Raw genomic sequence first — 24,687 nt, forward strand, 5'->3', positions numbered from 1 at the left:
AAAGAATGAATAGATGAATGGAAGAATATACAAGTGAATGGTTGAATAGATGGATGAATATGTAAATGAATGGAAAGAATGATTTTTTAAGACTGTTTCAGAGGAAATCTGTGTTGGAATAAGGGGTTTCCTATTTCACTCAGTATGCAGCATTAAGCACCAATTATACAAGCACAAAGATATGAAATAGTGTTCATTCTCTAGGAGCTCACCTTCCTTTGGAGGAACAACACTTATTTATAAAAGTATAAACACAATAAAAAGTAAAAGTAGAAACACAATACTTTCAAAATGAAAAGAAGTTAATTTGGGAAGGAATGGACTAGCATCTGGAGTAATTCTGGAGGTCTTCATATAAAAAGGCAGCATTTGAATTGAGTATTGAAGTAAATCAGGGATTCTAAGGGACAGTCGTGGAAATCAGAGGTCTTGTCTAGTATGTAGATATGTATGCATACATCCTTGTATGATACAGCATTAGAATAAAGAAGAAAGGCTTGGATTCAAGTCCTGACTCTGACATATACTTGCCTAGTGACCATGAAAAAAAAATTGGTCCTTTTTTTACCCAGAAAAATATTAACCAGAGTTTCCTTCCTGTGAGTTCCTTATACTACTAATATCAGAACTCTGGAAAAAGATATAGAACTATGAATGGTCAATTATAATTTAGACCTAAAATCACATATATGAGAGTATATGTATAAAATTTATGTGAGTCTCCTTATTAATATGTGACATTTTAGCACATGTAACAATTTTTCCTCTTTAAATTTGTCTATTTACTAGATATTTTTTTTACTATTTTCAATTCAATAGTAGGATGTATTGAATAAGTTTCCATCTCACCTACTTCACATAATGCTTTGGAAAATTAATTATGCAACCATGGACAGGTTTAAGCAGAGCAGACAGTAATATAGTAGGTATGATTTAAGAGAGGAGGAAGATCCCCTTCACTTAAATGCATTCTTTGTGGATGTCTGAAATTTTACCATCAGTGATTCACTTATTTATGCTAATAATCACTTCTTTTTCTTCCTATGGCCTTATTTTAATAAAAACACTTCTGTTAAAATCATCCCTGTATTTAACAAGAAGAGATAATAAAGTATGAGAGCACCAATGAGGAATAAGCATTGGAGAGGCATATCAAACATATTTATATCATGATATATTTAATCAAATTCTATGGCAGAATAATTCTCAAATATCACAGGTTAATGTATAGAAATGCTTTTAAAAGGTAATTAAAATTATATAGGAATACAAAGTTCAATTCTATTCAACATAGTTTTACTAACCACCTATTTTGATTTGGTTACAAAATATACCTAGTCTCAAGAAGTATATGTTCTCCTTTGAGGATGGAGTGGGGAATGCAATAAATACAAACATGCATAAATATAAAATCAAATCAAAGTAATTTCAAGGTACAGAAAGAACTGACAGCTGTTGGGAGGTGGGTGCTGATGAGAAACCTCCTGTAGAAACTGACTTATAGTGTGAGCTCTGAAGAAAGTTAGGTAAAGGTGAGTAGGAGGTGCTTTCTAGACATAGGAAATGGCTCATTTGAAGACTTAAGAGTGGGAGGTGGGATGTTATATATGAGAAAGATTTTGAAGTTCAAAGATTGTGTGCGGGAGTAATATGAAAAAAGGAAACAAGATGTGGTGAAAATCAAACTGGATTTTTTAAATTAGAGGACAAGAGTTAAAAATCTTAGTTCTACTTAGTAGCTATGTGAACCAGGACAACTGACCTCTCTGAACTTGTTGGTTCTTTTAAGTGAAACAATTGGGATAAATGATCTCTAAGTTCTCTTACAGATCTAAATCTATGATTATAAATAAGAATGGAGAGTTAAATGGGAATCATGTTATAGAGAGTTTTAAAAGCCAGACTGAGGATTTTGTATTTTGTATTTTGTATTTTATTCTAGAATCAATGGGGAATCATTGAAGGTATATGTGTGACTTGCAAGTGAGTCATAACTTGATTATATCTGACTTTTAGGAATATTAATTTTAAGCTTGAATAACCAAAGAAAAATTTAATGAGAAAAATATATTTATTTGGTAACTTTGATATTTTATAGAACAAGTGTGCAGAATATTGGCCAACAGTGGAAGTGGGCACTCAAACATATGGAGATGTTATTGTAAAGATAAATGAGCACAAACGGTGTCCAGATTACATTGTTCAGAAACTGAATATTACAAATGTGAGTTAATTTCTGTTTATATTTGTCTTAATCATTTTTGGGGAAAGGTCACTATTGAGTATAAATTGTGCATAAAGAAAATATAACATTTGAATTGGTGTGGGAGTATATTTTCCTAGTCTTTATAAACAGTGGGTGGGCTGAGATACATTGTTAGTGCTATTTCACAACATGACAGTCATATTGAACCACTGATCAAACAAGCATTTGTTGATATAATTTATGAATATTAGCTAGGATGTTCAAAATAGAAAGAAAAAACCCATCATTTATACCCTCAAGGATCTGACAATCTTTTGAGAGGAAAACAAAATCAACAATTATGAAAGAGACCATGTAAAGCTATAAAGTACTAATTCATGTTCAACAGTGCAAAGTAATCAAAGTTCAAAAAAGAAGAGCTTAATGGAAGAGGAAACTGGAGCTTTGTTTAAAGGTGACAAATTTAGAGGCCAATGGTCACATTTGTAGTCCTTTAGCACAAAAAAAAATTACCTAATGTGGAGGAGAGAAATTATAAGGCATGCAAAAGGACAAGAAGCAAGACAAGAAGCCGGAGATTGATCAACTGTCAATCAAAGGAAAATTCTATTTGGAATGTGACTGGGAAACAGTTGAAGGCAAGAGCCAACTGATTTACTGTTTTTCTGGACTTGGCTGAAGGTCTTTGGGCTGATGGTGGTGACCATGAAGGAAGAAGCTGGGTTTATCTATGGGACTTGGGATAATCAAGTTGGAGGTGGCCTGGCTGATTTGAAGGCAGAAGAAGAAGGACAATAGTCCATATCTCTCTCTCTGACTGGCTCTGTTTCATGCTAATGACTGAATTACCATTTCTCTCAGTATCCTCCAACCTAAGACTCACTGTTGATAATAGGGAAATCCCACCCCTCTTACCTTATCCTCTATCTTGCCTGTTTTCCCCAATAAACCCTTACTTGAGGTAAAGAAGAGAAAGGAATATTTCATCTGAAACATCATAGTTCACCCTGAGTGACTTAGGAGGCTGAAGAAGAAGGGGAAACTGAAGGGAAGAAGAGGGGAGGAAGAGAGATTGGAAGAGGGAGGAAAGGAAGTATAAAAGCAAGGAGGGTAGGCAAAGAAAGATAACTACCTGATCCATTAGTTATCTAGTATGTATCCATCAAATATACCCCCTCCAAGATTATCTATTACATTTTGGCACCCTGGGCTGACTGAATTTAGAATCTCTAAAAACAAACAACAAGATGTTCAAGCAAGTACTCTGTGGGTTGTGTTGTTGGGTTGGCAGCAATTATGGCTTACTGGATATATAACATCCTATATAATAGTAAAATGACCACTGTGATTGTTGATTAGGTGGAATACCTGGGCAACACCACAATGCTCATACTACAATGGCCATTCCAAAAAGAAAGTGTCTTTTGGCACATTATGACTCAAGTTTATATCATCTCCATGGTGGCCATTCAGACTCTGACGGACATCTATAGAACATCTATAGATTTGTAATTTCCCAAAAGGCAGCAAAGATAATGGTGGTGGATACTAACTTAGAAAATGTTATTAAGAACATGTTTGAGGAATTTATCAAGGCTAAAGGACTAGACCAGATTAAGGACAAGAACAATGGCCAGGCAGATAGTGCACCCAAAGAGAAAGAGAGAAAGGCAAAGAAAACAAAGGCTAATGCACAGGGAAATGACAGTGACAAGGACACTAAGTCTGATAGTGAACCTGTAAAAGTTTTTCCATTAGAAGTCACTAATATGCAATCACTAAGATTCCATTAATCACTAAGATTAAAAGACACTAAGATGTCACTAAGTTATCAAGTACAGCTGGTGTGTTACAATCAAAAGTGCATACAGTTTACAACCCAGGAGCTTGATTCCCTGAAGAAACAGGTTCTAAAATTTATCGATCAGCCCTTTAAGATCCAGAAAGAACTCAAATTTACCTAAACACTTTTGGCAAGAAAATTAATATAACTAGGAAACTTAAGAAGAGTGGCTTCTCTCCTTCTCCAACATCTGCTACTCACACAAGTTCCTCTGAGACTTTAGGTCATCTTCCTCTCCCCCTACCCAATCTCCCCAATTGGCTTTTGGTGGCTCAAGTACTTGCCACAAGGCTCTGTGACTCCTCCCACTCCCAATGAATTTAGGAAATATTTTTGTCAACTATTCTCAGTGCAAAAATTTTAAGTATGACTTTGCAGGGATGAAGACCTAGATTTAGGATGGAAAATAGTTAACAAATATTTATTAAATGTTTGCTATGTGCTAAGCATTGTGTTTCAGTACTGAGTATACCAAAAAAAACACACACACACACACACAAAAATAGTCCCTGTTTTTAAGGAAAATTTATCCTGATGTAAAACAAATAGTGTAGGCAGAAAGCTCAATGCAAATCTGAAGATTTTACAGGGGGCATTGACTGAAGTTCTTCCTTTCATCTGAACTTATTTTCTGTGATATGCAGAGAATCTGAGAAGGCATTCAGTTCATTTCTTCTAAGGTTTTTATATTGTTGTAAATTAAAGCCAGTAGAGCAGAAGGAAATGCATGTTTAGGCCTTTATAAAACCTTCTGTTCACTAAATTTCATATTTGATGACCTACAACTAAGTTACCCAATAAATGTCTTCAGGGACAATTAGCATGCAATGCCCTTTGGGAAATTTTAGTCGACAGCATCTACTAACAAGCAATAACAATGATATAGCTCCTTCCTTTCACTTCCCTCCTTTCTCCTCCCCTCTTCTCCTTTCTTCCTATTCTCCTCTCCTCCTTTGCTTTCCTTTGCTCTTTTTTCCTCTCTTGTCTGTCTCCTCTCCCCCCTTTTTCTCTTCTTTCCTCCTAACAATCCTGTGTCCTCTCAATCTAAATGTGCATAAATTCATACCTGGTTACAGAATATACACTTTTTCTTCATCCCCTAATAGTTATGCAGAAATAAGATAAAACTCAGGAGTAGTCAGATATTGACTTTGCCTTAGCTCTGTATTATTGCATCCCAAGTGGATGATATCAATTTATATCTATATTCCTTTCCCCTACATATCCCCCTATATATTCACATAAGTAAGATTTTCTTTAAGAAAAATGATCTCAATAAAAACATCTTGTCTTGATTAGAAAAGGGAGAGAACAAATGGGAGAGATGTGACACATATTCAGTTCACCAGCTGGCCTGACCATGGGGTCCCAGATGATCCTCACCTGCTCCTCAAGTTGCGTAGAAGAGTTAATGCCTTCAGTAACTTTTTCAGTGGTCCTATTGTTGTCCATTGCAGGTAAGTGCCTCTAGGAGGGACCATCAGAAGACTCTCAGAGCATAATAGGCTAAAATATATACAGGATTTTCTCCTTTGAGATTGTTCAAATAGAGGTGGCAGTGGAACAACTCAGTGGATTGATAGCCATGCTCAGAAATGGGAGGTCCTAGGTTCAAATCTGGCCTCAAACACTTCCTAACTGTGTGACCCTGGGTAAGTCACTTACCCACTCCCCATTACTTAACCCTTACCACTCTTCTGCCTTGGAATCAGTACATGATATTGATTCTAAGAGAGTAAGTAAGATTTTTGAAAGAAAGAAGAAAGAGGCCAAATAGCTGGAGGGTTGCACCCTCCCCCCAGACAGGAGGTCATAGGTTCAAATGTGTCCTTAGACACTTCCTAGCCTGGCTCCAACCACTCTTTTGCCTTGGAACCAATACAGTGTTGAATCTAAGACAAAAGATAAGGGTCTAGGGAAAAAAAGGAAATGGTCAAATGAAGAAGAAAGCCAACACTTTCAAAATTGAATTATTTTCCATTTTGTAAACTCTAATTCTTTTCCCTTTAGCATCACTCTGATATTATTGCTTTCTTCATGTTTTCCCACTTTTTTTTTCAGTGCTGGTGTTGGCCGTACAGGTACCTACATTGGAATTGATGCTATGCTTGAGGGACTAGAAGCTGAAAACCGAGTGGATGTTTATGGTTATGTAGTCAAGCTTCGGCGACAGAGATGTCTGATGGTTCAAGTAGAGGTATATATTTTCAACATTTAAAGATGAAAATATTTTTCTAGGTTTAATATGAACTTTAGAGGATCTCAAAATTGATCAAATCTACAAGAAGTAGAAAGTATTTATCTTTCAGATTTCTTGAAATTATAGAACATTACTACTATAAGTCACATCAGGCAAAATTCTGTTTGGATGCCATTCGTCTAAACATCTGTTCAAAACCATTTCTTAGAGGCATCTACTATGTATGATATAATCAATTTGTGGCTAGATACCACAAAAACTTTTCATGGGAATTTTTTTCTCTGAACTTAAATTCCTTTTTTTGTTTTTAGTAAATCAGAACATTGCCACCCAAAAAATTGTGGACAGATTAGTTTGTAAAATATGTTTTTTTTACATATATTTTTAAAAACTTGGAGAAATGATCAGCAGAATATAAAATATAGCCTATAGTAATCATATCTCTTTCTGAGCAAATATGTTGGTAAGCAAATAGCAGTTCCATATATCTGTAGTGTGACATTTTATGTAACATCAGATTTAGCATTTTTATTTGTAATAATATCAGCAGAATATTAGAGATCACTCTTTTACTGATATTTCTATAATGCTTAACCTACATATATATGCTTATTTATTATTTGTAAATATATGTGTTAACTGCAATTATTGTCTTTGAAACACCCAGGCTCAGTATATCCTGATCCATCAGGCTTTAGTAGAGTACAATCAGTTTGGAGAAACTGAAGTGGGCATGTCGGAGCTACATTCCTATCTAAATAACATGAAAAAGAGGGATCCACCCAGTGAGCCTTCCCCACTGGAGGCAGAATTCCAGGTAATTACAGTGATCAGAGCATATACCACTCTGACATCCATCCATCCATCTCTCTCTCTCTCTCTCTCTCTCTCTCTCTCTCTCTCTGTCTCTCTCTCTCTCTCTCTGTCTGTCTTCCTATTTATCTATCCTTTTTTCCACCCCCTTTAGATATATGCTTCTTTTAAGTTGTAAAAAAAATACTACATTCTATAAGAAGCCGTCTCCAACCCCTTTTGATTTTAGTGTATTACCTCTAATACTTTTTTTAATTATTTATCTTGCATATAGCTTGTTGTGTGTAGGTTTGCATGTTGTTTTCTCTATTAGATTGTAATTGCTTTGAGATCAGAAATTGTCTTTTACTTCTTTTTGTATACCCAGCACTTGGCACAGAGCCTGGCAAATTGTCTGTCTGTCTGTCTGTCTGTCTGTCTGTCTGTCTGTCTCTCTCTTTCTCTTTCTCTCTCCCTCCCTCCCTCTCTCTCTGTCTCTCTGCCTATCTATCTATCCATCTTTCTATCTTTCTTTCTATCTATCTATCCATCTTTCTATCTTTCTTTCTATCTATCTGAATATACAATGTGTGTCTATGTAATATTGTCAAAGTGGAATCTCAAGGTCCCCAAACTTGTAGCTTAGAGGGATTTGGCGATCCCCAGTTTATTTAGTTTTGGGGTAGAAACCCCAAGTTTGACCTTGTCACATGGGAGTTCCATCCTGAGGAAAAGTCCTACTTCACTGATCTCAGACTAACAATAGACTTTAAGATGTCCAGTGATTCTTCTTGTCTCCAGAAGCTTCTCCCAGCATATCTCGCCCTCCTTCGGAAGATGAACTGGGGACCTTCAGCTGAGACCGCTAATTACTACATCAAATCTTAAAGTCTATTGTAGTCTGAGATCAGTGAAGTAGGACTTTCCCTCAGGATGGAACTGTCATGTGACAAGGTCAAACCTGGGGTTTCTACCCCCAAACTAAATAAACTGGGGATCGCCAAATCCCTCTAAGCTACAAGTTTGGGGACCTCAAGATTCCACGTTGTCCACATATAGTAGTAGCATAATAATAATGATAACTAGCATTTATGGTGTTTATTTTATTCTCATTTTTTAAAAAATCCTTTACCTTCTGTCTTAGAATTATCACTAAGTATTCATTCCAAAACAGAAGAGCAGAAACTCTACCAATGCACATTGGCCTTAAGTAACTGGTTCTCACACAGCTAGGCAGTGTCTTAGGTCAAATTAAAACTCAGGTCCCCCTGACTCCAGAAGGCGCTCTATCCATTTGAGTCATTTAGCTGCTGAAGTGTTGTTTATATACATTTTTGCATTTGTTCCTTATAACCACACTGTGAAAGGGGTGCCATTATTATCCTTATTTTACAGATGAGGAAATTGATGCTAAGAGCCTGGGAACATCCTAAGGGCTAAGATGCTAAAGGGCCATACAGCTAGGAGATGTCTGAGGCAGGATTCTAATTCAGTCTTTTGACTCCATATCCTGCTCTCCATTCACTATGCCACCTAGCTCAATAAGAACAACAGTAATAATAATCATGGTTGACTTTCATAGAGCACTGCCCTTGTTTTAAACTTTAATAGAGTAGCAATTTGGAGTTTTAGAGATTTTCCCAGAAGTCAGGCAGACCAATAAGGTGTAAAGAAATGGTCATTGATTATGATTCATTAAACTCTCACTAAGGAAGGTTCAAAGCCTTAAAGAAGATCCCCTAGGGAAGGGATAGGGAAAAAGAGGATACATCTGCATCTCAATGACTAGTGGAAGCCATCCCATGCCCACAAGAGGTCACCAAAGCTTCAGCACAGTGGTCTGCTGTCCCTGGAAGGAGGAAGGCTGTGGGTCTGTCCTTGCATTTGGAACCCCCAGCTTTTGTCATATTCTTCACTTTTCCTTCTAGTATGGGGTATCTGTGACTATCTAGATCCTCTGTGGATAAGCAGGTTATGGAGTCAGTGAGGGTCTTGGGTTTTATAGTGTGAATTTTCATTCATTTGTATCTGAATTATTTCCTACCTATGATCAGAGGAGTAAAAACAAGTACAAAGAATGGAAGTTATCAGAAAAGACAAGGGAGCAGCAAGCATTTATTCAGTACCTACTATATACCAGGCATTCTACTGAGCATATAAAGATAAAAATGAAATAGGACCTGTCTGCAAGGAGTTTACTATATCAAGGGTAGAAGAAAGAACAAAGGAGAGAGACAGACTATCACAAATGAGTACTATGTGTCTCAGAGAACTCTCCAAACTGAGAAAAATTTCCCAGGCACTTCTATGTTTAAAAGTACTATCTTGATGCTAAACCATAAAATAAAATCTCTATACTTAATCAGAAGTGAGATATACAATGCCACCTTGACTTGAGCCATAATCCCTTGAATAGGAAAAGCAGGAAAAACAATTTAAAAGTCCTCATTTCTTTCACTTCCTTCTCAAGAGAATGGTTACATGATCAAAAACTTAACAGGGAACATTTCAAGAGAAAACATATACACATAATAATCTTAGAGATGGTACATGATGATTCTATTGACAAAAGTTTTCTAGATTAGTTTTATATTCTACAATGAGAAAATCGCTGCTATTGTTGTTCAGTTGTGTTTGATTCTTCTGACTGAATCAAGCAGTGTTAAGTGACTTGCCCAAGGTCATACAGTTTGTAAATATCTGAGGCTAAATTTGAATTTAGGAAGATGAATCTTCCTGATTCCAGGCCTGGTATTCTTTCTACTGTACTGCATAGCTACCCTGGTAGTTATTCCATCCATCTTCACCATAGTCCATAGTATACTGAATATTGGGGAATAATAGCTGCCCCAGAAGATTATTTAGATTAGTGAATTTTTCTTATGAGTTTTGGAATTGGTACATATTCCCAAATGTGTATATTCTCTTTGTTTTTCAGAGACTTCCTTCATATAGGAACTGGAGGTCCCAGCACACTGGAAATCAAGAAGAAAATAAAAACAAAAATAGGAATTCCCAAATTATTCCATGTGAGTATTTTCTTAAACAAGGTCCATAAGGGAAAACACAGGAAATTTAAGTGACTCGTCTAAAGTCACCCAGCTAAGTATTTGAATATTTGATAATGGTTATTGTAAGTGATTCTGAAAAATAGTAATCAACTAAATATTTGACTAAGTGTGTTATAGTTTCCATTGGCTTCTCATGTCATAGTACTGTAGAAATCAACATCCTAAAATATTTGCCCTAAGTCTTTTCCTGGTTATTTCCATATTTCAAGCATTTATAGACAAAAAAGAGCTTTAGTGCCCTTAAGACAAGAATAACTCATCTCCCTGTTTTGTATTATGTAGATGACTTTAACAGAGTGCTCTTGAAACATGAATTGGAGACCAGCAAAGAGAGTGAGCATGATTCAGAAGAGTCATCTGATGATGATAGTGACACTGACGAGCCAAGCAAATATATCAATGCTTCTTTCATAACTGTATGTATTTTAAAAGTCACAATTCTACCATACTGATATTTTCAACTGTCTCAGCATTTTATCAGAAATATTTATATCAGAAAAAATATTATAAATTTTAGCTAATCTTTTTATTTCACAGAAAATTAAAGCCATAACCTGTGTAGTTATTACTTGTCCTTACTCCAAAATATTCTTTTGTTTCCAGGACTTTATTTTAAAAGTTTCTTTACTTAATTGGATTCCACATCAAAAGATGTTATTTTGTTTGAGTGAATGAATGTTTATGGATACTAAGGGCCTCATGAAGTCCTATATGTTTTCTTCTCTAGCTCCAGTTGTAAAGAACACCACTGGAGTGAAAAGAATATGTGTGATTTTCAGAATCCTAGCATTAACTGATAGAATGAAATACAACTTCAAGTAGAACGAAAAGGTGTAAAAGTATATGGTATAGTGGGTAGAGCAATGGATAGAGAGTCAGGAAGACCCATATTCAATTCTGCTTCATTCACTTATCTATTTGACATTGGGCAAATCACTTAACCAGTGTTTGCCTTATTTTCCTCAACTGTATAATGGGGATAATATTAGCAGACACCTCCCCAGGTTGTTGGAGGATTGTAAGGAAGAAATATATCAATTCATTCATTACACAGTATTTCTGTTGCTTTATATACTGTTTTCTTGGTTCTTTTTGTTTCACTCCTCATAATTTTATATAGGCTTTTTGAGGTTTTTTTCCAAAAATTAACGGGCTCATTACTCCTTACATTGCAGTAGTATTCAAGTTTAGCCATTTCCCAACTGATGGGCATTCTTTAAATTTCCAGTTCTCTGATACCACAAAGAGGGCTGCTATAAATATTTTAGAACATATAGTTTCTTGTCCTTTTTCCTTGATCATCTTAGGAAATAAACTTAAGAGTAGTATTATTGAATCAAAACATTTATAACTTTGCCATAATTCCAGATTGATCTTCAAAATGGTTGGATCAGTTCTAATAACAGTGTATGTGTTCCCATTTTTCTACATCCTCTCCAAAATTTCTCATTTTGCCCTTTCTTCATTTTAGGCTATCTGATAAGAGGGAGATGATATCCAGGGTTGTTTAATTTTCATTCTTCTCATCAATTATGATTTAGAGCATTTTTATATTGTTATATATAACTTTGATTTCTTCATCCAAAAACTGACTCTTTTTGTCTTTGGACCATTCTTAAATATTTTATAAGGTTCTCTCTATATATTTTACATAAGAAGCCTTTATCCAACCTACTTTCTATAATTATTTCCGCAACCTAGTGCTAATCTTTGCTACATTATTTTATTTGTACAAAATATTTTAAATTTAATATTTTCAAAATGATCCATTTTACATCTCACAATGCTTTCTGTTGCTGGTTTATTCATAAATGCTTCTCCTGTCCAAAATCTGATAAGTGATATGCTCATTGTTCTTTTAATTTACTTATGATATCACTGAAATAGCTTTTTTCTTTTGGCAAGCTCCTTTTCCAATAGGGACAAAATGTTCTTTTTCTATCATTTCAATGTGTCAAGGGAACTCATGTAAGGATTGATTGGGCCAGAAGTCCTCTAAGTATAGTCAAATTTTAGGAGTCTGTTGACTTGGATATGCTCAATGACAGCAATGCAATCTAGATATGCTCAGTGAGAGAATTTGTAGTCAATCCATTACTTAAATTTTGCATTACTTTCTGAATTTTCTGAGCACATACATTCTTAGGGACTGATAGCTCTGTCTCCTGCTCCATTTGGGCTTTTCTGATATTGATTCCTTTGAAAGCTTGGGTATTTTTGTGGGCATTCTTGAAGTGGATTAAAATTTAAACCTCTTGATTTAAATGATTTTTGTGACCTTTGGGATCAAGAGAATACCTTGTCATTTAAATGATCACCTGGTGGTGGTTCAGAGGAAGATATATTTGTTTTACTTAGACTGGGTTGATTTTCCTTTAAGGAAGTAAGAAGTCTATTCAAATCTGACCTCAGCCCTCTGCGACCCCGGGCAAGTCATTTAACCCTATTTGTCTCAGTTTCTTCACCTGTAAAATTATCTGGAGAAGGAAATGGCAAACCACTTTAGTAACTTTACCAAGGGAACATTGAATGGAATAAAGGACAGGACTAAAACAACTGAACAACTCAAGCTAAATTAATGACTTTAAAATAGCCTCATATCAACAAGTATTCATTTCTTGACATTACATTATTTGCATCAATTAAAATTATATTACCAATTACTTGTTTTAAAGAATATTTCTTTAGTATTAACCAAGAAAACTTTTTTTTAAAGACCTATTGGAAACCTGAAGTGATGATTGCCACCCAAGGGCCATTAAAGGAGACAATTGCTGACTTCTGGCAAATGGTCTTTCAAAGAAAAGTCAAAGTTATTGTAATGTTGACAGATCTGAAAGATGGGGAACAGGTTTGTACTCCTCTACTACCATACTCTTTCTGGATGGCCATCCACCAAATAAAATACACTTTATAGGAGGTCTTAAGAGATTCGATATCAACCTTTGCTCTCATGATTTCCACTTTTTACACTTTGTAGATGACTTCTAAATATATCTAGTTCCAAATTTCTATCCTATATATTAAAAATATTTTATACATTTCTGTTTTAAACTTTACATGTTTGTTTAAAAGTAAACTTCCCCAACATCATCTCCTCTTTCTATCATTGCTGTCAACAGTATCACCATCCTCTCAGACTAATAGCCTGGGTATCATCCTGTACTCCTCACTGACTCTCACCCTCTACCCCATATCCAATGTATTACCAAACCTTGCTAATTTTATCTCTGTAGCAACTCTCATATATACCCATTCTCTCCTCTGAGACTGCATGCCCTCATCACCTCATCCCTAGATTACAGCAATAGCCTGTTGGTTGTCCCCCTTCCCTCAAGACCCTTTCCAGTTTTGTCTGTTCTCCATTAAGCTATAAAAGTGCTCTTCTTAAAGAGTGTTTCTGATTTTGTCATCATCCACATTCAACTAACTGCAATGGTTCCCCATTTTCCCTATGGTAAAATAGAAAACCCTCTACAAGTCTTTCAAAGCCCTCCATAACCTGTCTAATATCTTATTCCCTTCCATATATACATATATAAATATTTTATAGATGTCACTATAATCCAGTGACACTGACCTCCTTGAATTTGTTTTCACAAGATAATGAAGATTCCAACTCCCTGAATTTTTGCTGGTTCTCCCTGATGCCAGGAATTCTTTCCCTCTTCCATCTCTACCTCCTGCTTTTTCTTGCTTATTTTCCCAAGTTTCAGCTAAACTCCAATATTTTGTGAGAAGCTTTTCCTGAAGAGCAGCTAGGTAGCACAATGTGTAGAGTGCTAAGTCTGAAGTCAGGAAGAACTGGGTTCAAATTTGACTTTGGACACTTGCTAGCTATACAGTCCTGGGCAAATCACGTAACTTATTTCCTAGCCCTTTCTGCTCTTCAGTTTTAGAATTAATACTAATATAGAAGGTAAGGGCTAAAAAAAAAAGACTTTCCTGATTCCCATAATGCTATTGGCTTTTCTTCTAAATTCTTCTTTTTTGTATTTAGTTCTTATGTTGTTTCTCTCATTAGATTGTGAACTTCTTGTGTGTGTTTGTCTTTGTATCCTTCAAGGGTAGCACAGTGCCTGGCACTTAAATGCTCATTGACTTGATCATTCCAAATGTATCCTTTGTTCTTCCCTCCCTAGTTCACTACCTCTTGTAATAAAAAAAAAAAATGGAAAGAAATCTCTCCAGCAAAACTAATACATAAATTAAAGCTGAAAGTATGTGCAATGTCCCATATCTTTGGGCACTTGCCTCAGAAAAAGGGTGTTCCCATGGTCACATTGTCACTTTGGTTCTTCTTGAGTAGGTAAGATAGTGCAGTGAAATGGAAAGAGGATTACATTTTAGAATTAATGGATATTAATTCAAATCTTGCCTCTTCCACTGTATGGCTTTGTTGACTTAGAACAAGTTTGTTCACTTTTCTGCATGTCAGTTTCTTCATTTATAAAACAAGATGATTTGACTAGATGAACAGAATCTTAAGATTTCCAACTCTAAATCTCAGATCATAGATACAGATATATATATGGATATAATTTTAGATTTTTAGATAGTTATTAAGTGATAAATAGTTAGGCACATGCACCCATTATATACAGTTATGTTAGAAAATGCATGGATTAGTTTAACATTGAAAAATATATGCAAAATTTTAATCACTCCCTACTCTGTACTAATTCCTACATATCTACTCTATATTCAATTTGGTATCATTCAAAAGGAAAACCTTTTGCAGAGGTAAGGACCCAAGATTATGGAACATCACCTTAACTAATAGTCTTAATTGATGTCTTAGTTTTGCTTGAGAAATTTTTTCCACTTTTTTATTTTTCATTACAAGGGATAGTGCACTGGGGAGGGAAGAATAAAGGATATATTTGGAATGAAGGTCAAATCAATGATTAGCACTGTGCTAAACTTGAAATATAAAAAAGGAGGGCAAAACACATTCAAGAAGTTTACAAGTAAATACTAACTTATATTCTCACAAACCTAGGATGTCTGTGCCCAGTACTGGGGAGAAGGAAAACAGAAATATGAAGATGTGGAAGTAGAAATAAAAGACATGAACAAAACTACAGCTTACACCATCCGTGTATTTGAACTGAGACATGCAAAGGTATAAACATTCTATGAAGTAGGGGAGTTCTTTGGGTGGTTTTTATTTACTATTATTGTTGTACTCAATTAAGAATTCTATAGTAACCAAAGATTTCTGTAAAATTTAGAAATATAATTTATAAAATACTTAAGAATAAGTGCTTCTGATTACAAAAGTAGATATGGAATAGATCAGTGGTGGCAAACCTTTTAGAGATAGAGTACTGAGCCTCATCCTTATCCCACTCCACCCCCAGAGACCATGCACCATGACCCTGCCCCTACCATTTGCTGGTTATGCCATGTTCCACCTTACTTCACACAGAGGAGAGAGAAAGTGCTCCCATTGGGCTACTGGATGGAGGGATGGGTGATAACTGTAAGGGGGGAAGGGAGCAGCTTCTCCCAAGTCCCTCTGCCTTTCTAATAACAAACTCTGGGGATGGAGAGGTGGGGAGGGAGGGTGGCCTCTGTGTGCCATCTTTGGCACCTGTGCCATAGGTTTGCCATCACTGGAATGGATGGTTATCAGAATGAAAAGTGTTTTGGGTTGGGTTGTTATTTGAGTTAATAACATCTCCATGACATCTGGCTTTTAGAGGAAAGATGCCCGAACAGTTTATCAGTATCAATATAACAGCTGGAAGGGGGAAGAACTTCCTGCCTCTCCTAGAGAATTAATCTCTATGATTAGAAACTTCAAAGAGAAACTTCCAAAGAAACATAGCACTGAAGCACAAAAACATCACAAGACTGCCTCTCTTCTTATTCACTGCAGGTAAGAAAAAAAGAGGACTGGATTAAGTCAGGATTTGCCACATTGATCACCATCATCACAAAATTCTATTCATCTTTATTTGTTAAGAAAATGGCATATGTATAATGCAAGGTTTATATAATATTCATTAATCCACTCAAGAAATATTTCTCAAATGCATACTATATACATACTAGTATCTTGATGGGTAGTAGGTATAGAAAGATTTTTTTTTTAAAAGCATCTTTTCAACTTCAAAGAGCTTAAAATGAAAAGGGAAAGATAAGATATGAGAGGTAGTTTGATAATCAGTCAATAAATATTTATTAAGTACCTACTATTTACCAAGCACTATGTTAAGTTCTGAGGATTCACAATGAGGCAAAAGACAGTCCCTGCACTCAAGAAATAAATGATCTGAAGAGAACACATGTTCTAGAGCTACTCTCTCAATACCCACTTCCATTGGCAGGTTAAGTCCTCAGAGGTTCTTTCTTATTCCCTTGGATTTATAGATCTTAAGAAGGATAGGAATATAATATCTTGTAGTGCTTTACTGCCAAAGCCCCCACCACAGTTTTCTCTCCCAATTGTCAGTTGTGATCAATTAGTCATCCAGATTTAATTAGCTTTTAGAAAGGGTATTTACTAAGATGTTATAGTAAAACTAGTTGGTACAAAATATTGTACCCCAAAAGTCTGTGGTATACTCTCTCATCACTACTGACAGAGACAGGGAGAACAGGGTCCTGTTGATTCTACTTTCAAATCATCTTTAACATATAGCTCCTTCCTTCCTCTAACACTGCTACCACCTTAGTATAGGCCCTCACCACCTCATTTAAAACTTTTGTAATAATCCAATGGTTAGTCTTCATGCCTTAAGCTTCTCCCTACTTCTGTTCATCCTCCACTCCACTGTTGAAGAGATCTTCCTTAAATACTTAAATGTCCTATGGGGGCAACTAGTTGGATTTAGAGCCAGATCCACAGATGGGAGGTCCTGGGTTCAAATTTGACTTCAGATACTTCCTAGCTGTGTGATTCTGGGCAAGTTACTTAACCCCCATTGCCTAGTCCTTAACACTCTTCTGGTTGGAACCAAAACACAGTATTGATTCTCATGATGGAAGGTAAGGGTTTAAAAAAATAGAGTCCTTTGTCACACCTTCCACCCCTCCACACCACATTCAATAAACCCCAGTACTTCTTATTAATCCCACGTTCAAATATAAAATCCTTTGATGTTCAAAGTCATTTATAACTTGGCCTCTTCTTGCATCCTTACTTCTTCCTGTCTCCCCTATATACTCTGAGATTCAGTGACACTGGTTTTCTTGATTTTCTTGAAAAACATTCCATCTTCAGATTCCATTCATTTTCCCTGGCTATCCTCCATTCCTTGAATTTTCTCCCTCCTTATCTCTATCTCCAATTTTCATTTGCTCTCAGCTAAAATCCTGCCTTCTGCAAAAAGCATTTCCTATGGTGCTTTAATGAGAGTACCTCACCTCTGTTGATTATTTCTCATTTTTCCTGCATATATCTTGTTTCTACAAAGTTTTTCCATGTCATTTTCTCTATTAGACTGCATGATTCTTGATATCTGAGCCTCATTTTCCTTTCTGGGTATTCCAGGACTTAATGTAGTAAAAAGCACAAATTAGGCACTGAATGAATGCTTATTGACTGATTTAATAAAGACTCTCTAATTCTAAAGTAATCTGTGTTCTCTATTCACCCATTCACTCCAGTATTGGACAGCATATCATAATAAAAAAAAAAACAATCACTAGTCTCAGAATTCTGAGTCAGGCTAACCACCTCCATCATTGTTTCTCTTAGAATTCTGAGCAGAAGTAAGCCTTAGACAACCAAACTCTCACTTTGATTGTTATAATCTAAATCAACAGCTGCAATTCTCAGAAATAGACTCATGCTTCTCTTACAGGAAGTACAATTATTACAGGAGGTAGAAGTAATCAAAGCTGACTGGTACTATTGGGGAAGAAGCTAAAGGAGACTTTGAAGCTTCTATTTTCCCAAACTCTCAATGCCATAACAGATTATTAAGTTTAGAAAGGACCAAAGTTGTGTCTGATTCCCTCATTTTACAGAGGATAAAATTACACTTAACCTTAGAGTAGGGACAATAATCCTCCTGGTCCAGTAATCTATCAGCCATGTTACTGACATTTGACATTTGGAGGTCTGGCCAAATCTTACTTGCTGGTCTTTATCTTGTGCTTATTGACTCCCACCCTAAAAATTCAGGATGAACACTAAAAAGGGAAAGAAGCTTTACTATGTTTCCATAGTATCTTCTGATCCCAAATCATGCTCTCTTGAAGGTCAACCCAATCCCTTCCTTTAGGGGAAATAGAGACCTGGGATTGTTCTCCTAGTCTGTGATGGGTTGTACCAGGCACTTGTATTAGTGTTGACTTCTTTCTCTTTCTTTGGGAGTCAGCCAGAGGTCCCTTTGGCACTGGGAAAACATCTCCCAAAGACCAGAGCCAGACTTCCCTCTCTACTGCTAGGAAACCCCCAGTTTGAGTTTCATCAGCCACAGAACATATTTGTTCTCTTCTTAGAGGCTGACTCATAACCATACAACTTCCTTATCATGTAACCCATAGAGGAAAACAAGTGATGTCAAAGTTGTCTATATTTCCTAGCCTAGGACAAAACTCCATTCATTCTACCATGGTTATAACTTTACTCACAACAGTAAAATATGAAGCAAGATATTTTGCTAAAAAGGAAAAAAAGATGGTTTGTGGCTGGAGGAAAGAGGTTTGGATAGTCCCTATAGGAAATGTTTTACAGAGCCAGTTAGTGAAGAATGAAAAAGAATCCCTCACCTTCATGAGGTCCTTGCTGAAGTTATAGGGTATGAATTTAGTCAGCTGAATTTTCATGAACTCTTACAGGAATGCTTTAGTAATGGAGAAGGATCAGAGAGAGAAAATGATTGAGATGACCCAGGTTTGGGAATTAGTGGTGGAAAAGCAGTGGAAGGATGCAGGGAAAACAAAAGGATAATGTTTTGTTCTAAAGATAAAAGTCATGTCAGGATAAATATTAAAGGAGAATCTTTATTTATGACTGTGAAGGAATCCTTTTGTTAAAAAGATTACACATATTTGTTACTAAACTTTATGCATTAAATTTGGTAGTTCTTCTTTAGATTATGATAGAGTTTTTCCCTTTTGGGAAAAACAAAACAAAACATTTATTTTACTGTCCTTACTGTAGATCTTTAGACAATCTACAAATTTTGGCACAGACTTGAGCTGGCATGACCCATCTAATAATTTCTTCTGGTAGTTTTTTTTTTCCCCCTACTAAATTTATCATTAAATATATCTATGTTTTTGACAATCCTTTACAGCTATAAAAACAAATGATTACTTCTTTTATCTGAGAAAAATATATTGACTGTTAATATGGTCACAAGTAAATAATTTAAAAATATATAATTTATTTTAGAAAATATTTCTTAGTGTTGACAGAACCACATTGCTAAATGTGAGCTAAATTATGAGCTCTGGCAACATCATTCCCAAGATATTCTCTCTCTTTCTCATGCTGTAATTTAAGTTCCTTTTTTTCCTTTTTGCAGGGATGGGTCACAACAAACAGGAATGTTTTGTGCTTTGTTAAATCTTCTGGATTGTGCAGACACAGAAGATGTAATAGATGTTTTTCAAGTCGTGAAATCTCTGCGCAGAGCCAGGCCAGAAATGGTTTCATCCTTTGTAAGTAAATTCTGTGAGAAATTTGAACATAATTTTTTCCCCTTCTGTTTCAACAGATCTCTTCTTTTCTTTCTTTCTTTCTTTTTGTATGGTAGGGGTTCTTTACCCGGAGTGTATGTACCCCTGAGCTAGATTTCAGTGTATCTATGAAAGGATGCGAGGAAAAAAATCTTTATTTTCACCTCTAACTGAAAATTATAATTTCCTGCAATTATGAATGAAGGCAATAAACCTTACTAGGAGAAGGGGTCTAATGCCTTCACCAGACTGCCAAAGGCATTCATTTCACAAAAAAGGTTAAGAAGCTATGCTATGGAGAAACTAAATCAAAATTGTGCCTAGATAAATAATAATAAACTAATACATATACTAAGTATATATATATGTACACATATATATTATAAAAGTATATATATGCTTTTTACTTAGACATGTTTTATGCACATATTTTTACATGTAATCTTACAAATTTAAGTATACTAAGATTTTCTTTGGGATGTCCTATGTGTGTATATACGTATATATGATTATATATGTATATGGGGAAAAGAAGAGGGGGTTAAGACTTATAAAGAATATATACTCAAGTGGAAATTCACCACATTGTTAAATCAGTGATAAACTAATTTTAGGGCTTCCATAATTTATTTTTGAGTTTGAAAGAAAATATGCTATTTCTAGAGTTTGATCCTTGACATGTAATGGAATTTCCCTATAATGTTATTATAGAAATATGTGCTGAGACACTGACTTGCTTTGTAATAAGGTGCTTTTAGCACTTCAAAACATACTTGTACATTTCTTAATACTGCCCTATAACCAAGAATATTCTAGTAAGACCATGCAAACCAACTTGCAGAGGATCTTTACTCTTGAAAGAGATTCATAAGCAGCCAAGTAATACCTCAACCTAAGTGCCTAGTAGGTGTTAGCTCTGTGCTAAGCCCTGGGGATATAAAGAAAGGTAAAAGAAAGGAAGGTGACCCTGATGTCAACTAGCTTGCAGTCAAACACATTTTGGTTTTATATCCAATCTCTTTCAAGTAATTATAAACAGCTAGATAGTACAATAGATAAAGGACTGGGTCTTGAGGAAAGAAAATCCAAGTTCAAATCTGGCCTCAGATACATAACTAGATGTGTGACCTTTAGGAAAGTCACTTAAAACTCCATCTCAATATCTTCAATTGTAAAATAGGTACCATAATATCATTTATCAGATCAAATGAGAAATTTGTAAAAAACCCAGCACAATTCCTGATATATAGATCCAGTTCCCTTCCCTTCCCTTCCCTTCCCTTCCCTTCCCTTCCCTTCCCTTCCCTTCCCTTCCCTTCCCTTCCCTTCCCTTCCCTTCCCTTCCCTTCCCTTCCCTTCCCTTCCCTTCCCTTCCCTTCCCTTCCCTTCCCTTCCCTTCCCTTCCCTTCCCTTCCCTTCCCTTCCCTTCCCTTCCCTTCCCTTCCCTTCCCTTTCCTTTCCTTTCCTTTCCTTTCCTTTCCTTTCCTTTCCTTTCCTTTCCTTTCCTTTCCTTTCCTTTCCTTTCCTTTCCTTTCTTTTCCTTTCCTTTCCTTTCCTTTCCTTTCCTTTCCTCTCCTTTCCTTTCCTTTCCTTCCCTTCCTTTCCCTAATAACTCTTCCCTAGTATGTTCCCTTTCTTAAAGAAACAGTTAAGCAAAGCACTTTCAAATAATGACTGTACTATTCTGTACCCACAGTGCCCCCTACTTCTGTGCCAGATAAAGTGTATTCCAGAACCAGACATCTAGAACCATTATGCATTATTGCACTTTATTTGATCTCTTTGGCCCCCTACTATCATCTCTAATTGCATTATTGAGGTTGTATATAGTGTTCTCTTAGACCTGCTTTCTTTATTTAGCATCAGTTGATATGATTTGTTCCATGTTTCCTCTGATTTTAGAGCAGGAATCTCAACTTTTGAAGTAGTTCTGAACTCAAACAGTTCAGGAGGTTCTCCCTACTCTTCATGTAGCTTTAGCTTCTGTGACTTCTGGCTGCTTATTAGGGGTATCTCCCATCAATTTATATGGTGTACCAAAATAATTGCACTGTCTTTCTTTTCTCCAATTTTTTCCTTCTTTTTTTTTTAAAGGAACAATACCAATTCCTGTATGATGTCATTGCCAACACTTACCCTGCCCAGAATGGACAAGTAAAGAAAAGTAGTCACCAAGAAGATAAAATCGAATTTGACAATGAAGTGGACATACCAAATCAGGTTGCTAACTGTGTTAGCTCATCTGCTGATCTGGATAAGGCCCAAGACAAAAGCAGAAAGGCTGAAGAGCCCCAGAACACAGATGGCACTAAGGAGACAGAAAGCTCTTCAAATGGTCCCACAAGTACAACCTTAACAGAAAGTGCCTAGGGAAGTCCATGGATCCAGGGTAATTAAGCCTTTGACTTCGTTTGAAGGTCTTTTTGAAGTCTACGGATCCAGGGAATCTATGAAACTAGTGACCCTAGTATTTTTTAATCCTTGTGATAGTCATTTTATATATTTTTATGAAATTCTTTGTATAGTTCAGTGGTCATTCTAAACATTTTCTTCTGTTCACTAAGGAGCTTGCTTTGTAAGTTCTTGTTGAGTTCTTTTTTGTTTTAAGGAGATAAATTTCAAGGGAAAGTCACAGCTTTCAGAGAAGAGTAACTTATGAACTATCTTGGATTGCCTCGGTGGAAAAAACTGATCTGATTCAGGTTTGTTATTTAGTTTGGGATGCATTATTTTAGCAGTTAAAACCAGTGCAGAACATGTATTTTGAAATGAAAATGAGTACATTTTCCAGAATGACCTCAAGATGTCCCCATTGTTCTATGTAAACTAATTTTGAAGTTCAAGGGGCTGTCTAAAAGCAGTAGTATATGTTTGTGTAAAGCTTATTAAGGAAATACACTGTATTGAGTCTTGGCAAGCCTATACACCAGGTGTTAGTATTTAGTCCACTCCTTTTCCATGCTTATTTAACCTAATTTAAACAGGGTTAACAAATGAACATATTTTGCTGTCTCCATGTAGTGTATACAATTCATCTGATAGAAACCACTTTCTGTTTATAGGATTTGGAATTAATTACTTAGTATATTTACATATCCTGTGCCACCCCCACCCCACCAAGTCTTTTGTTGTTTGTTACAATTGAAGTCAAATAAACATCATTTAAGAGAGACAAATTCAATCATTACACACATAGTATGGAAACACTGGAACTGCTCAAATTCATTTGTGCAAAATATTTATTCCTGAAAGGATTTTCTAAGAAATTCTGTATTTAGTTTATCAATAAAGCCCAGCCCAGATTACTTGCTTGTGTTTATCTTAATGGATGCCAATAGTTCACTATCAAAACATTTACTTCAAATCTTTCAAATGTTGTTTTTTAGATATCAAATGAAATCATTGCAAAATTTTAGAATGAAACCACTATTCTATTTTGTGCACATAATTGAGTTATACATCCTGATAAATGAAAAATAGCATGTGATATATCACAAATGTCATACATACTAAAACTTACCAATGGAAATGCAGTTGAATACAAGCAAAGGATATTACAAACTTCAAGTACCCATAAATATAATCTATTTTCAACATTATTATTATTCTTGTTGTTCATAAGAAATAGAGACCTAAAAGTCCTTGATATTTCATTTTAGAACCTTTAAAACAAGGGAGAAAAGATATCTCCTTTTAAAGGAGATATCTCCTTCCCTCTGGTGAGGGAAGGTCACTTTCATTGGTTATATATTGTAGTCATGTTGCCATAAACTTAAGACTTGCTGCGCATTTTACATTCCCAGATTGTCCAGCTTCCATTGCTTCTCATTCTCTCCCTATATTCAATGCTATTCCGCAAACATTTAAATGCCTACTATATGACAGGCACTGAGCCATGTTTATCATGTTCACCAGCTTACGACTTTTTATCATTATTATTATTACTGTTAATATTATTATTTGCCATTTTTGACAAAGGAAAAACGTCTGAAAGCACCTTAGGAAGGACTGTAATAGCAAGTTATGATTTGGGGTAGCAAATTTTGGAAACCTCCTTAGTAGTTTGTACCAGTTCTATCATTTATCACATCAGGTTGGATCCATTGCAATGATTGTAATACTATTTGGCGCCTCAATTTCTTCATCTGTACCTTGAGCTGGTAGTTTCTAGAGAGTGTGTGTAAAGTACTGTCTGGTCTTCAAGTATCGGAGATTTGTGGTTTCATAATTGGGTCTATATTCCATGCCAGGTCTCTAATTAGTAGTTTTGTGCACTAGAACACAACAAAAATCATTTTTCTCTGTAATTCAACGTGTGTATTTCTCATTGTGATTTAAATCTGTGCTATAAATCATAAAATAAAGATTATTTTTTAAAAAATTCCCAAGAATGGTTATCCAATTGAAGCTGCTCTAAGACTTTCCAATCTCCTCAGTGGATTAGGGGAAGAATAAGGTAAGTTGGTCCCTGTGAATAGTCCGTCAATCAATAGATGACTTCTGTCATTGACAATGAAATTGAATCATAGATATATGGTATTTTCCTCTGTTGAAGGGCAAATGGAAGGGAAGGTAGGGAAAGGAAGGGAAGGAAGGTAGCTGGGGTCCCCCTCCCTGCACCCATAGAGAAATTGACTAAGCTTTCTTTCTTATACTATAACTATGCTTGGGAATTAAATTAAATCAAGGCAGACTCTAGGGATAGTTAAATAGTTTGTTTGGGCTAGGAAAATAAAGGTTTGGGAAAGCTAGAGAAAATTAGATCTCTGGCAGCCAGGCAGGGACCAAAGGCTCTTTCCCCAGAAAAAAAGTGCTAGGGAGATGGGGAGGAAGGACTCTTCCCCGGAAAAGGCATCAAAACCGGAGTTTCTTCTTTCATATCTTCTCAGACATCTCCCACAAAGGAAGTGGGATGTGCCTGAGGAAGCAGAGG

At 35.8% G+C, this 24,687-nt stretch overlaps 1 protein-coding gene across 2 annotated transcripts in view; it reads left to right on the plus strand.

Moving 5' to 3' along the window:
* The window catches only part of PTPRC (protein tyrosine phosphatase receptor type C), a 69,966-nt gene extending 45,829 nt beyond the window's left edge, over positions 1-24,137 (plus strand). For both annotated transcript variants that reach the window (XM_056815690.1, XM_056815689.1), the window contains 11 exons: positions 2,099-2,224; positions 5,349-5,506; positions 6,111-6,246; positions 6,917-7,066; positions 9,980-10,070; positions 10,395-10,528; positions 12,829-12,963; positions 15,115-15,237; positions 15,818-15,996; positions 19,601-19,736; positions 21,849-24,137. In XM_056815690.1, the coding sequence (XP_056671668.1) occupies positions 2,099-2,224; positions 5,349-5,506; positions 6,111-6,246; positions 6,917-7,066; positions 9,980-10,070; positions 10,395-10,528; positions 12,829-12,963; positions 15,115-15,237; positions 15,818-15,996; positions 19,601-19,736; positions 21,849-22,124 (1,644 nt within the window). In that variant the 3' untranslated portion in view covers positions 22,125-24,137. The remainder of the gene's footprint in view (positions 1-2,098; positions 2,225-5,348; positions 5,507-6,110; positions 6,247-6,916; positions 7,067-9,979; positions 10,071-10,394; positions 10,529-12,828; positions 12,964-15,114; positions 15,238-15,817; positions 15,997-19,600; positions 19,737-21,848) is intronic.
* The last annotated feature ends 550 nt before the right edge of the window (positions 24,138-24,687 follow it).

This window comes from Monodelphis domestica, chromosome 2 (assembly GCF_027887165.1).
Source record: "Monodelphis domestica isolate mMonDom1 chromosome 2, mMonDom1.pri, whole genome shotgun sequence".
NCBI classification, from domain to species: domain Eukaryota; kingdom Metazoa; phylum Chordata; class Mammalia; order Didelphimorphia; family Didelphidae; genus Monodelphis; species Monodelphis domestica.